The sequence below is a fragment of the Lissotriton helveticus genome, chromosome 12 (genome assembly GCF_964261635.1).
Source record: "Lissotriton helveticus chromosome 12, aLisHel1.1, whole genome shotgun sequence".
Classification (NCBI taxonomy): domain Eukaryota; kingdom Metazoa; phylum Chordata; class Amphibia; order Caudata; family Salamandridae; genus Lissotriton; species Lissotriton helveticus.
The window spans coordinates 868,411,572-868,426,260 of NC_136073.1; the positions used below are offsets into that span (position 1 = coordinate 868,411,572).

The 14,689-nt window shown below is 49.2% G+C and overlaps 1 protein-coding gene across 1 annotated transcript in view; it reads right to left on the reverse strand.

The window, feature by feature from the left end:
- Positions 1–14,224, reverse strand: part of LOC144799575 (arrestin domain-containing protein 2-like) — a 69,888-nt gene extending 55,664 nt beyond the window's left edge. The window contains exon 1 of the mRNA XM_078670946.1: positions 13,056–14,224. Within this exon, the coding sequence (XP_078527072.1) occupies positions 13,056–13,314 (259 nt within the window). The 5' untranslated portion in view covers positions 13,315–14,224. The remainder of the gene's footprint in view (positions 1–13,055) is intronic.
- Between the last annotated feature and the right edge of the window lie 465 nt (positions 14,225–14,689).

Here is a 14,689-nt window from a genome sequence, read left to right on the forward strand (position 1 = left end):
CTGCAGTCTTCGCGCCCCATTATGCCTCCTTTACATTCATAATCTGGGTGTTGGCACTACTCGATACAAAGCATTTGGGTCTTTCACTCATGTCAGCTTTTTGGCACAAAACATTATTTGTGTGGGGAAACATGATCAAGAAATGCTGGAATTAACAACTAAATATACAGCATTTTTTTTAATGGTATCAAATGCCATATCCTCTACTGAGCGCAGTTAACAGCAAGACAAATCCGTCTACGCGTTGACACGCAGCATACTATGGCTGGCGGAAACGCCTTTTTTACATAATTACAAATAAGAAAAAACTAATATTTGAAAAGCTCCAACCACATTTATTAATGAACCGGAAATACTTTAGAAACGATCCATTACATCATAACCCCCATTGGCTTAAGATGGTGGTGAGCAAATATGGGTGCGGCCTCAGGTGGCAGGAAAGAGATGGGTAAGTCTAAAATGGCGGGGAGAAGAGATGGGTCGGGCCCTGAGTTAACAGGGAGGAGTTCCGGCCGAAGGTTTCAGGGAGAAGAGATGGGTCCAAGAGAAGAGATGGGTCCGACCTAAGACCATGTGGAGAAGAGATGGGTCCAGCCTAAAATGGAGGGGAGAAGAGATGGGTACCACCTAAGACCATGTGGAGAAGAGATGGGTCTGGCCTAAGACCATGTAGAGAAGAGATGGGTCCAGCCTAAAATGGAGGGGAGAAGAAATGGGTACCACCTAAGACCATGTGGAGAAGAGATGGGTCTGGCCTAAGACCATGTGGAGAAGAGATGGGTACCACCTAAGACCATGTGGAAAAGAAATGGGTCTGGCCTCAGACCATGTGGAGAAGAGATGGGTCCAGCCTAAAATGGAGGGGAGAAGAAATGGGTACCACCTAAGACCATGTGGAGAAGAGATGGGTCTGGCCTAAGACCATGTGGAGAAGAGATGGGTACCACCTAAGACCATGTGGAGAAGAGACGGGTCTGGCCTAAGACTATGTGGAGAAGAGATGGGTACCACTTAAGACCATGTGGAGAAGAGATGGGTCTGGCCTAAGACCATGTGGAGAAGAGATGGGTACCACCTAAGACCATGTGGAGAAGAGATGGGTCTGGCCTAAGACCATGTGGAGAAGAGATGGGTCTGGCCTAAGACCATGTGGAGAAGAGATGGGTCCAGCCTAAAATGGAGGGGAGAAGAGATGGATCCGACCTAAGACCATGTGGAGAAGAGATGGGTCCAGCCTAAAATGGAGGGGAGAAGAAATGGGTACCACCTAAGACCATGTGGAGAAGAGATGGGTCTGGCCTAAGATGGTGAGGGGCAATAATGGATCCGGCCTAAGATAGAGGACAGCAGAGATGGGTATGGCCTAGGATGGCGGGAAGAACAGATGGGTCTGGCCTGAGATGGAGGAGAGAAGAGATGGGTCTGGCCCAAGATGGCGGGAAGAAGAGATAGGTACAGCTTAAGATGGAGGGGAGAAGAGATAAGTAGGGAGAAGAGATGGCTGCAGCCTAAGATGGTGGGGATAAGAGATTGGTATGGCCGAAGATAGTGAGGAGGAGAAATGGATCCAGCCTAAGAGGGAAGACAGCAGAGATGCGTATGGCCTAAGATGGTTGGGAGCACAGATGGGTCTGGCCTGAGACGGAGGAGAGAAGAGATGGATACAGCCTAAAATTGAGGGGAGAAGAGATGGGGCCGGCCTAAGATAGTGAGGAGAAGAAATGGGTCCAGCCTAAGAGGGAGAACAGCAGAGATGAGTATGGATGAAGATGGTGGGGAGAAGAGATGATTTGGGCCGTAAGATAGACCTGAAAAGTGATGGGTCCGGCCTGAGACAGAGGAGAGAAGAGATGGATACAGCCTAAAATTGAGGGGAGAAGAGATGAGTTCGGCCTAAGTGGGAGAACAGCAGAGATGAGTATGGACGAAGATGGCGGGGAGAAGAAATGGGTCTGGCCTAAGATGGCGGGAAGAATAGATGGATACAGCCTAAAATTGAGGGGAGAAGAGATGAGTCCGGCCTAAGAGGGAGAACAGCAGAGATGAGTATGGACGAAGATGGTGGGGAGAAGAGATGGGTCGGGCCCTAAGATAGACCTGAAAAGTGATGGGTCCGGCCTGAGACAGAGGAGAGAAGAGATGGATACACCCTAAAATTGAGGGGAGAAGAGATGAGTTCGGCCTAAGTGGGAGAACAGCAGAGATGAGTATGGACGAAGATGGCGGGGAGAAGAAATGGGTCTGGCCTAAGATGGCGGGAAGAATAGATGGATACAGCCTAAAATTGAGGGGAGAAGAGATGAGTCCGGCCTAAGAGGGAGAACAGCAGAGATGAGTATGGACGAAGATGGTGGGGAGAAGAGATGGGTCGGGCCCTAAGATAGACCTGAAAAGTGATGGGTCCGGCCTAAAATGGTGGAGAGAAGAGAAGGCCCCTTCACAGTTAGAAAAAGGTTACATAATGTCTCTTGCAACTTCAATTGGTCCTGCCATATCGATTCACGACCTCTCTGAAATGAGGGGAGCTACAGTAAAATCTCCCTGTTTAAAAATTCAAGAACTATCCCAATTTATGGAAATCATAATCAATTACGAAATTTTGCATGTTCAAGGATCATATCCTAAAAGTAACAGCAAACTAGTTTTTCAGCTTTTCTTTTATGGCAGCAGAATTATGAAGGAAAGCGGAGTTATAGATCGGAAAAGAGCTTAAAAGAAATAGGAGGTTTTTTTTTCCCCCTAAGGCTCCTGGGTAAGGTGGTGTAATTGGGGGTGCAGGAGTGGGGGTCATCCCAATGATCCAGTTAGAAGAAAACTTGGGAAAATAACGTGACATAATTGAAAGACAACACGTCAACGGCTAGTAATGCCGTTGCTTCCTTGGCGTTTTGGTAGCGAGTCAACCATAAGAGATGTCGGGAGAGTTTACCTGTTCGTGATACCTTTTAAGCATCGAGGCCTTGTGTGCCTTCTGGAAGAGGGACTGTGCACCATATACCAGATGTGCGTACACTCACACTGCAGCTGGGGAAATTGCAGCTACCACGTAATACTTTGTGTCACGTGGTAGCTACAATTTCCACGTGGTCTCCTGGTGAAGAACCGATGTCACTTGGTGGCATATAGTGTGCCGGACAGCCCTACAGATAGCTTCTTACCAGCTCGTGTTTGGAGGCCATGGGCAGTGGACGTCCATCAGGTTTTTTACCACCTCCACATGAAGTTGGCGACAGTCCCACAAGCTCTAGTTATTTGATTTTGCGTGAGTGCGGGAGGGTAGGCTGGGGCAGCGTTGGGCTCTACGTTCCACCCCTTGTGTGTCTGGCCAGGTGGGATAGACTCAAAGCCCCAGACCACCCGCTCGAGATCCCTCCCCATCACACAGTAAAATTCATTTCACAGAGGGTAGGTGACAGTGCTTAATTTGAGCCGGGGCTTTCCGGTGCTAAGCACCAGCACTTAATTGGTTTCCGTTGCTCGGCACGGCACCTAATTGTCAACACCGTACATAGAACAGTCTACCACATGGTGGCGCTGCTCATCTAATTTAGAGATGAGCAGAACAACGGTTGTTTACGAATACAATATATATTACAATTGCTCATACCTGCCTCCCCAGCCATTCCTTTAGCTTTGGGGGACTGGAATCATCTTAACTGTCGCATTTACATGTGAGAGAGATGGTCAGTAGTTGTTTTGGCAGCGATGACAAGGGCGATGGGTGATGCAAGCTGCAGTGGCCTGCTGGTCAGAGCCCTGGCACTTAATATTTTACAAATTAAGCACTGGTCTGATATGATACCTGCAAAATTAACAACGTTTCTAGGCTTGCTGCCACTATAACTGCACTGTTTTTTATCTCTAGTCTTTCTTTTTAGGGTTTCTCATAGTCTTTTTTTATCTTTGTCTAGTCCTTCCTTTATGTCTTTGTCTCTACACCCTTCCACCAGTTAATCTTTAGGCTAGAGCTTTTCTTGTGAGCCTGTACCCCAGAAGTTCCTGTTGAAAAGGTTTACTGTAGTCGCTCCGAGTCATAAATTAATAATCCCTTCTCTAAACAACCCTCACTGGGTTTACATAACCAAGTTCAAACAGAGGTGGCAGCCATGTTTTGGCATTTCCAAACTTAAGGCTGCAGTTTATGAAACTTGTGATTCCACAAGTCAGAAAGTCCACAGAAATAAGCGGCTTACGCAATGGCCGTTCTCCGCTGCAATAACGGTGGGCGGCTAATGGTGGTCACCAAATGTATCTAGTGCTTGTTACGCCTGGCTTCCATATGTAGGCGCTTCGATGTTTAAAGGCATAGCATAGCATAATTTAACATTTCAAAAAAGGCATCCTGAGGCACCCGCTCCAGAAAAATGCAAGAACTTGAGTTTAGTATTAGAAATAATGTATGGGGTATAATGTGTGTTAGGAGGCCTGCTCGCGTCCCATATCTTGCGTAGGTTTTTCTGCACAGCCGTGGCTTACATTTATGGAGTAGCAAAGCCTCTAAGCCTGCAAGAAAAACCTAACCGGTGTAAATAATAATAATAATAATAATAATCCACATTTGTAAAGCGCACAATCACCCGTTAGGGTCTCTAGGCGCTGGGGGCCGTCGGGAAGATTAAGCAAGCTATTGCCCAGAGTCACATGGTGCTGGGCTAACCTGCCGCCGGAGCCGGGGATCGAACCCTGATCCCCAGATTCCAGCGTCAGTCGCCCTGGCCGCGGCGCCACAGAACCAACTTTGAAAGTTAAAGATACGTTTATTGCCAAAAATTACTTTATGAATAATCCCTTCTATCACTTTTGCATATGAAAAAACATGGAACTACTTTGAGCAAAGAAATTCTCACCCAAGACATTTTCTCCAGTAAACTTCCCAAGCTGATGTAACTAATTAACTTTTCAGAACTCTGCACAACTTCTCCAACAGACGTTTAATTCTGCTCACGCCTGGTGCACAGCCAGTTCCATTATTTTGAAGTATTTATTTCAGGAAGACCGGGGCTGCCCCTTTCCAGCTGCAGGCACTTGTCAAACATAAGCAGACCGGCCTGTCTGTGGCGGTCACCACAGCTCAGGACTGTTGAAAGGCAGGCAGGTGTGGGGCAGAATTGTTTGCACGCTGGGCCTGGCCTGTGCTGAGCTCAACACCCCCTCTCCTTTAGGAAGCAGTGTGGTGTCACAAAATGCCCATATTTAGTTTCCATCCAGTTTGCTTCTGTTGCCACTACTTAACTTAAGACTTGTGGGCCTGTTTGTTTGTTGTGCACTTTCATCACCTGCACTTTGCAGCCAGAGTTGACACACAGCCTTTGCTCTCTCTCTTTTCCTGGGGTAAGTCTGTGAAATCAACATCCGGTGTTGTCTCTTGCCCTACGGTTTAACTGTACTTTTTACTGCGTGACAGTCAGGCTCCTGGCCAGGCCCCATGACATGTTCTGTTCTCTGAGACTTCCTTCCCCGGCTCACAGCTCTGCCTTCTAACTGCTGCTGTACATATCACAGTAAGGTGCGGTTCCTTCACTGTGCTTTCACACAAATCCCACAGCTGAATGCCATGTTTTAGACACACTATAATTGTGTTAAGCCTTTGACAGCCTCATGCTTATTTCTGACAATTTAAAACTAATTCTGGCCTTGGAGGAGTACAAAACACCTAGCAGACTCATTACGCACTCTCTTAGCCAACACAATTACACAATTTCCAGAGAGCACATAAGTTATAGAGAGATAAGTTTCATGCGCATAAGAAGACGAAGTGAAAACATAGGTCTGGATAGCCCAGATTAAAGTTTACAAAGTTATCTATATGGAACCAGCAGTAGGGGCCTCCCCTCTCTGCCTTTGAACATTTAATAACCGTATAAAACTGAACACGCGTCTGCGGCCTCTTCTGTAAAACTTAAGTGCCCCGAGAGAGCGGAGAGTGAGCACGCACCTGTTGTGTGACCTCTGTACTTTATGTAATGCGACCCTGGTGAGCTCCCGCTTGTATAGATATGGGGTGGGCGGAATTTGCGTAATCGCGCTACGCAAATTTCCGCGAAAAAGTAAAAAATCTCCGCGAACATGCAGAAATTCCACGAACACGCGGAATTGCTTGTTTGCGATGCTTTTTTATTGTTCGCAATTGCTGTTTGCGTGCTCCGGGGGAAATATCTCGCGAACATGCATTTTGAGAACGCGAACAAGCAAAAATTTCGTGAAGTCGCGGAACGCAGAATTTTGAGCAATTTCGCGTTCTCTGTGGAATGCAAAATTACCTAAATTCCGCAAATTCAACGGAATTTACCACCCAGGCCTAGTATAGATCCCGCCATCTCTTGCAAACAAGCGTCTGCAGTGGGCAATCTAGACCGCAAACATAGGTCCGACTTCTACCAGCGGCGTAACGAAACTTGAGGGGACCCCCGGGAAAGGGCATTGAGGGGGTCCCCCACCCTCTGGCCCCAGTCAGGAGCTCTCGGCCTGCCCCGTACTCACCCGCCCCACCCCCCTGCACCACAGGGGCTATTACTACATTACTCATTTCTACAGAGGACAACACACTTCACTCCATACACCTTGCATGGATAGAGCTGTCCCTGAGGATGGGGGTTGAGTACAGAATAACTAGGATTTCCAAAATGCTCTTTGTTACATCATTTTCTGTGTCCAGTCTTTAGCTTTCAGTTTACAGATCAGTGCATTCTGGGAGTTGTAGTTCTGGCTCAATGAATTTGAACTAATAGAATTATAACACAGTGAAAGGAATGATTTGTCAAAGTTAAACCTATAGCCCGAATTGCACACCTGGTGCAGCGTAGGGGTTTGTTTGCTCCTTATGCTCCACAGTGCATCCTTAAACTGGCACAGTGAGCCCATTAGCCATTAGGCTAACAAATGCTCCATCCTCTGCGCACGTGACCTCTGGCATTAGCCACAGAAACTTGCAGGTGGGTGTAAGGTGAAACAGCACCCACCTGCGGTGAACATCTTTGAGGGTGCGGGGACCATCGCAGCCCCCTTCCAAGAAGGCCAATGCTTAATGCACTAACTACGCCACTTTCTATCCACGTACTCAGTGCGCCTCCTGACAGCCTCTTTACCATTGCACCCGCGTCTGTAGCATAGCACAGGCGCCATAGCATATGGAGCGCCCCTTTGTGGACGGCAGGGGCCACGCAAGAGTCTGCAGCCCCTTCTGTAAAACCAAAGTGCCCCGGGGTGCAACCAAGCGGAACGCACACCTGTGTGCACTGGGGACAGTTTTAATAATATGACCATGGACTGGAAAAGTTTACCCTAATTGCAGAGTAATCTCCTAAAACCCTCCCAATCTGAGTAAAAATTTCAAAGTTTGCTTTTCTTGTAATTAATATTAGGACAAGTACAGTCTTATGCAATCTGCTCTCTCTGCCGATAGTAGCCAGAGAGCAAGATTCCATGTGCTATGCAGGGAAGAGCAGAAAGAAAAGATAACAACGGGTGCAATCATAGAATAAAGAGGACTACATGTCCCAGAATGCAAAGGAAAAATCTGGGCCACCATTTGCTACTGGTGGCCTATGAGCTAATCCAGTGATGAGTGACGCATCCGGGGTGTTAAGCACCTCCTCGCCACCCAAGGCTGGCACCGAGTCATCAGACTGCTTTTATTTATAGTGCTTAGAAACTTAATTAAAGTGGTATCAACGCTATTTGAAAAGTTATGATGCAAACATAAATTGATTGATCTTCATGGAAATAAGAGCTGTCATCTCTGATAGCCTGTTGGGGCTGGGACATAATCTATCACACAGGGCGGCCACCAGGGGGCAGAGTGGGGCATAACCCCCAAGCCCCTCCCTTTCTCAGCACCCAATGATCTCACTACACAATGTATTTACAAAGTTTGAAGCAGGCCAGCCCTGCTTCTGAATGATGAGCCGGCGGCTATCAGGGCTGTACCAATAGATGGTGACTAATGGTGGAGCAGCTGTGTTTTTTATTTCTGTGCAGGGGTACTCTTTTAATTAGATACAGGGGCCTGTGTGATGTGTGCCCAGCCAGAAACTGGAGACCCAGGCTCCGCAAAAACTTCTGGCATTCCTGCCATGACATGTCCAGTCCTACTTGTTATCGGACTGACTCTTCCAAAAGGGGGCTTCCTTGCTTATTTCCTGGAGCCCAGTCCTGCTACATTTTGTGCTATCCTGTTGCATTGCACGTCTTGCACTGCACAAAGTTTGCCAATTACTGGTCATATTGGCACTATAGTATCTTGTTGTGTCTACACAGAACGTTCTTTCCAGTGGTCGACTATGGGCAAAAGGTGTCAGAATGGGCGCAAAGCACCAAAGTCTAATTTTTTAGGTCTCGCCTAGCGTTGCTGCACTTGCGCGCAGCTCGCTTGGCGAAAATTATTGTTAATGAGTAGTTTTAGAAAAGGGCTTTAAGCCCGCCCCTTATATCTATTAGCTGGCATCACCGTTTATGGTAAACAGTGGCCTGCCTTTGGAAATTACGGTTTTTGGTGGACGCCCTTTGGCCTCCGAGCAGGACTCGGTGGCCTGCTTTGTGTCTGTCGCAAAGCAGTTTCTTATCTTTATGGGGGAATGTGTTAGAAACACATGGCCCCATAAAGACAAGAGATCGATGTGAAAAACAGATGGCCAGCGCTTGTTTTAGTTTCTTCTTTTCTTTTTATGTGAATCGCTCACTTTTCTTCCTGAGGCAGAAATGCGATTCGTTTTAAGGAGTGAATGGGGGTCTTGTGTGATGTTGCAACGAGGAGGGGCGGTGGGTGTGTGAACATGTACAGCCTCGGGGAAAACCAGGGGTACAGTCTGAGGACAGAACTTCATTGAGTTGCCCTTCGAGGGAGAGAATAAGTCTAAAAAATAATTTATTTGTAGTTTTCCCAAGCGCAGACCGGGACATTTCTAGCGTCTGAGCGCTTGACAAGTTTTAAAAACGTAATTGTGCTTATCGTCATAAGCACAGTGCTTCATTGTATTAAAAAAAATTCAGTGCAGTGGTGGCACTGTCTGCAGTGAGCGGTGGCACTGTCTGCAGTGGTACGTCTGCAGTGAGCAGTGGCACTGAGTCGACAGTGGCAATGACCCTCTGACGTCAGTGGGCACTCTAAAGAGTTTCTGGGCGCGATGGCTGTACGGTCGACATGGGAGGGGTAAGGGTGACTGACAGTATGGAGGAGGGGGGCTGTTCTCAGGGCTTCCTGCCAGGCCCCCTCCTTCCAGCCTCCCTCCGGGTGGTGATCCTGTCTGACAGAAGACAGGCCCAGAGCAGGATGCCATAATTAATGTTCGCCTCGGCATGTATCTCCTTTCTGCCTCTGAAGGGTGCCTCGCCTCTTTTTTATTTTTGGGGGAATCTTGCTGTAAATATCTTGAGTTTGTATCAGAGACCTCGACCGCCCATGACTCGCCTTCGTGGCTGCTTGGCTGCCCCCCCTCTGTGTCTGTTCTGCTCTCCAGCTCCCTTCTTTCTCTACCTATCACCTGCCAATATCTCCACCCTTTTATCTCCCTACTTCCCGTATCTCACCTGCTCCTTTTCTCTTTCAAATACCCTTCGTCCAGCCTCCCGCTTCTCTTCATCTAACTTTACCTACCACCTCGACTTTATTCACCACTTCTCATTTCCCACCTCCCATCCCTCACGTCCAATTACTCTCTCCACATCCCATTTTACTCTCCACCTCTTTTACCACGTACTAGTCTCCTCCGTCCATCTCACCCCCACCTGCCTTGTCCAGCTGCACCCTTGGGATCTGGAGCAACATCCCCATCAACATTATGATAATGGGTCCTGATCTCCTGCAGCTAAGAAACATGACACATTTCTTCGAAGATGATGTCATCCTACAGGATGGGACCCACACACTACCTGCCTCCTTGGAACCATCCAAGCCACCCGTTGGGTTTCCCCCTACTTATCAGAGCTCTCTTGCTCTCTGGCTAGTTTTACGCTACACTGGTAGCAGCACTACATATGTAAACAAGCATTTGCAATGCAATAGGTCTTGCATTTGCGAGAGTTTAAGCTACTAGCATTGCAAATAATGCATTTTATTCGTTTTAAAAACCATAAAATAAATAAAAGACATTGTAATTTACAATGCGAATAGCTCAAACTTGTGTAAATGCAAGACCTATTGCATTGCAAATGCTTGTTCCTTAGAGTGAGGATTTTCGCTGCTCGTTCCTCCAGAGATACAACAGGCAGGTGGGGGGTTGGGGTTCCTACGTGTTTGATGGTAAATCTCTGAAGTGGGTATTTCTGAGAGAATCTGATATGTAACCAACTTGTTACGGTGGGAAGGGAAAGAGACCCTTTTCTTATTACAGCCCTCACTCACTCTAGTAGTGACATGCTTCAACATCGGGCTGTATGGGGGCGTACCGTTAAAGATAAAATTCCTCACCCACTCCTAAAGTATCCTCTATTGATGGAGAGGGAGGGAAGATAAAAAACACTAAAATCGGGTATCAGGATGTGATGGTGCTATGACCCTAGAATAGGCACCAACACGTTTCAACCCTCCTTAATGGCCTAAATAAGTCCTGGGCTTTCATCAGGGTGGGATGTAAAGAGTTACTTCCCTCAGAGACGTGAGTACATTTATGCAACTAGCATAGGGCACAGCTAGGTGTATAAGTAGGAACGAGACTAATACTTGCCACCGGTTTCAGATGAGGAATCATGTAATCATGGCTTCGATTCTCGAGTGAGCACAGGATGGAGGCCTTGTAGTCACACATTTATCAAAGGTCGAACCCCGCTGTAACCTACTAGCTGCTCTGCTCCCTCGAGAATCTCAAACACTTAGGAACCCCCCGCCCCCCTGCCTCTTCTATCTCTGTAGGAGCGAGCAGCATTTTTCCGTAGGGACACACATTAGGTTCATTCAGAGTACATGAATTCGGGAGGACGTGTCGCTTCCAACCTCGTGGTTGAGGACCTCTCTACCCTTCCGGGACCCGTCTGGTCCCACTATCTTGTGTGTGAGGATTTTCACCACACTAGTGTGAGACATATTGTGTTCATGTTAGTGGCAGGTGGTGAGCCTACGGATACTTGTGAGCAGTGAGATGCGGCCTCATTGCACTACAGTTTATGGCTAGGCCTGGGTAAGAAATTCCACCCTGCTTGTAGAGTTTGAGGAGTTTCCCTCTACGCAAAGCACTTGCCGTTCCAAAAAACTCCACTCCGCTGAGTCTTTCCTTGCTCACACTTGCGTTAAGTAGGCGAGCGTGAGTGAGGAAAATCTTACTCCAGTCCACCTCCCGGCGAGATGTTTCAACACGGGCGGTTGCAGGTGGCCGCTACCGCTCGCGTTGAGAAACCTTCCGTTTGAGCTGAGGAAGCCGCCGCTCGAGTAGAACATCTACTTGAGCGGCGACAGAAGCAGCGCCTTCTTGTGGTGCGCTGCATGGTGCCGTTCGCTCTTATTATCCAGCGGGAGACAAACACCCGGCACTAAAAATCAGTGCGAAGGGCACCAGCTGACGCACTCCACCACTCGCAGGACTCTGCTTAGCGCGGTGGAGTTTTTTGGTCACTTGGCACAGTTACGCGTAGCCAGGGCCGGACTGAGAACCAAAACCGGCCCTGGCAAAGTGCTCGGCTGGCCTCCTGGGGGGTGCGACCGAGCTCTTTGCCGGGGTCGGTTTTAGACCGATTTTATTACAGGGCCGATTTTGCAGCTATGCTGCAAAAACGGCCCTGTAACAAAAACAGCCCCCACCCTTGCGGCGCACCGGGGGATTTCCCGGTGCCCGCAACGGCCAGTCCGGGCCTGCGCGTAGCTGAACTCCGCAAACTCTGCCCAGGCCTCTATGACCAAACCTCACCACAGGAAAACCAAGACAGTGCAGTAATAGTGCCTTAAATGAGCCCCACTGTCATCAATAGTAGGTGAACGGGTTTCAAAAGATAGAAAGCCACAGAATTGTGCACACGTGGCCCGCTGCGTGCCCCTCTCATGTGTCACACAACTGCCCGCATGTCAGGAGGGTGACCTGGTAGTGCCGGCTCTTCAGCCAACATCACTCAGCGCAGAGGGGCTCATAGTTTAATTTACACCTATAGGACTACATGTCCCAGCATGCTTAGCAGCGCAGGCTGAATACACGACCTGCCTCAGGTCACCCTTGTCATGGCATGAGGCAGCCGGGACTCGAGAAGGGGACATGGAGGCACGTGGGGTGTTATAAAAAACATTATTTTCCAATGTACAATAAGTGCAAAAAGTAAATGTGAAAAAGAGGTGCACAAGTCACGACTGGCTGCTGCTTTGGAAAGAAAACCCCTTTGCCACCGCTCCAGCAGCTTGCACGTCACTTCTATTCCTCCGCTACCCTTCTCAATCCAAATAACTGACTAATATCCAACACTCGAATTACTTTCATATTTCACTATTCTAATTCACCACTAATCCTTTATGGGTTCCGGAGTAGCGTGCTACTCGCCAAAAAATTGCTTCAACACCCCATCAAGGGTAGCAAGCACTATATAAATGCAAACCTTTTTCTCTCTTCTATCCCTCCGATATCCGTCTGAATTCAAATTACTGACTAATATCCACCACTCAAATTACTTTCATATTTCACCATACTAATTCACCACTAATACTTATGGGTTCCACAGTAGAATGCTACTTGCAGAAAAAGCGCTTTGGCACCTCGTTAGTGGTAGTAAGCGCTATAATAAATGCAATTACAATTTAGCGACCATGAGCTCCACAGAGCCAACATGCAGGCACCGTAAATTATTTTTAACAACACATATATCTTTAAAAGTTAAAAAAGTGACTGTTGCCCACAACCTATCCTAGCAAAAGCCTTCTTTACCGATTTTTTCTGTGCTAGAATAAAAAGTTGCGTTAGATTTCTGGAAACTTCTCCCTTTAAGTCACTTTCTCACTGGGTGAGTTTCATATCATAGAAAACTGCAGGGTTTCCAGGCGCATGAGAGGGAAGAATAAACGTGTCGCCCCTTTTATCCCCCGGAGCGCACCAGGGAGGGGTCGCCCAGGGGTTAGCCACAGAGGGGAGTGTGTCGCCCCCACTCACCTCGGATGAGATGCTGCCGCCGCCGCAGGTAGCTCTCGAAGGATGTGTAGTCGCTGTACACCGTGTTCATGCCCACGCTGCGGCTCTCCAGCCAGTGCACGGCGGCCACCCCCCGGGCACACACCTCCAGGGCCCGCACCTTCATCTCCCGGCCCAGCTCCAGTACCAGCTGCCCGCACAGCGCCTCCCCGCTGCGGTACAGCCCGTGGGCGCTGCCCTCCAGCTCCACCTGAAAGCTGCGCACCTTGTGGAACTGCATGTCTGTCCGGGGGTCCGGGGGGCAGGGAGGACCCCTGGGGTGGGATGTGGCCCTGGGGTGGGGATGTCACCTAGGGTGGAGCTGGCGCTTGCGGTGAAGTGTGGCCTGGGCGAGGAGCTTTAATCCAGTTTATCTATACGGTCGAATTGTGTGATCCTGGGCAAACGACCTAATCCGATGCAAATTGGTGCCTTCCCCTCCTAATATTTACGAGCGTCAGAAACGGGAAGAAGCTGTCTTTGGAAACCATGCCACAAAAAACAGTGTCAATGAAAACTCGGGTACTTTCCAACTTCAAGAACAGTTCTAAAATCTGGTATCCTCCGGCGGAATTCTGCAGATGTGGGTCGTTGCAGCTGTGGGTCGGTGCAACTTTAGGACGATGCAACACTGGTCGATACAGCTGTTGGTACATTCAACTATGGGTCGATAGGCAGCTGCGGTTTGTTTCAGCCGTGGGTCGATGTAGCGGCGGGATAATGCAGCGGGCTGTTATTGCTGGTTAATGCATGTGGCAGTCAATGTAGTTAAGCGCCGTTGTATTCGCAGTTCGAGTTAGCCCTGTTGTGTTTCGATGCAGTGGTGTCTGTGAGTCGATGCAGCTGTCGTCCCTCACGCAGCAGGGCCGGATCTCACCCCAGTGTCACGCCTTCCCTCCGGGCCTCGGAGGGGACGTGTCAGATCTGGGCGTGGGGCCCCCTTGGCACAGGTCTGGCACAGACACGCCCCGCGAGGCTGGCACCCTCTGCCAGGCAGCCGATCCCGGCCTGTGAGCAGGCTGCCTGCACCCCAGACCCCCCGCAGCCCGAGGGGTGCCCCCGGCCCCGAGCTCCACCCCTCCCCGGCCGGGTTTGAAAGATGCAGCAGATCAGACGGCTGCTCTGGGCGGCGCCTGCGGGCTGTGACCATCTGTCCTCGGCTCGTCTCTGCTTATCCGCCCAACCCACTGAGCCCTGTGACTGACAGCAGCGGGCAGCCAATGGGCGTCTGCACAGAGCACACACCCACCCTGGCTGGGGGCGCGCAGGGAGTGGCTGCAGGGGGAGGGAGGCTGGGACGAGAGTTCTTAACTTAGTGCCCTCTTAACAAGTCTGCACAGAATGAATAATGCATTTAAATGAAGTAACACTCTTGCATAACTTAAAGTGTTGTGTTTTATTACCTGATGCTGTTAGAACGCAGATAAGGCTGGTGACAGGCCTCCGTCAGACTTGTCACACTGGGCAGCCTTTGCTGACCAGACCCTGCCACTAACAGAACGGTGGGGCTAGGGCAGAAAGATCACAGGCAGAGTCAGTAACGTGTCAGGCTGGCGAGGGCCTGGATCTACCCCAGCCTGACCGGCCTCATCATGAGATAGCTCGCAGTGTTCATG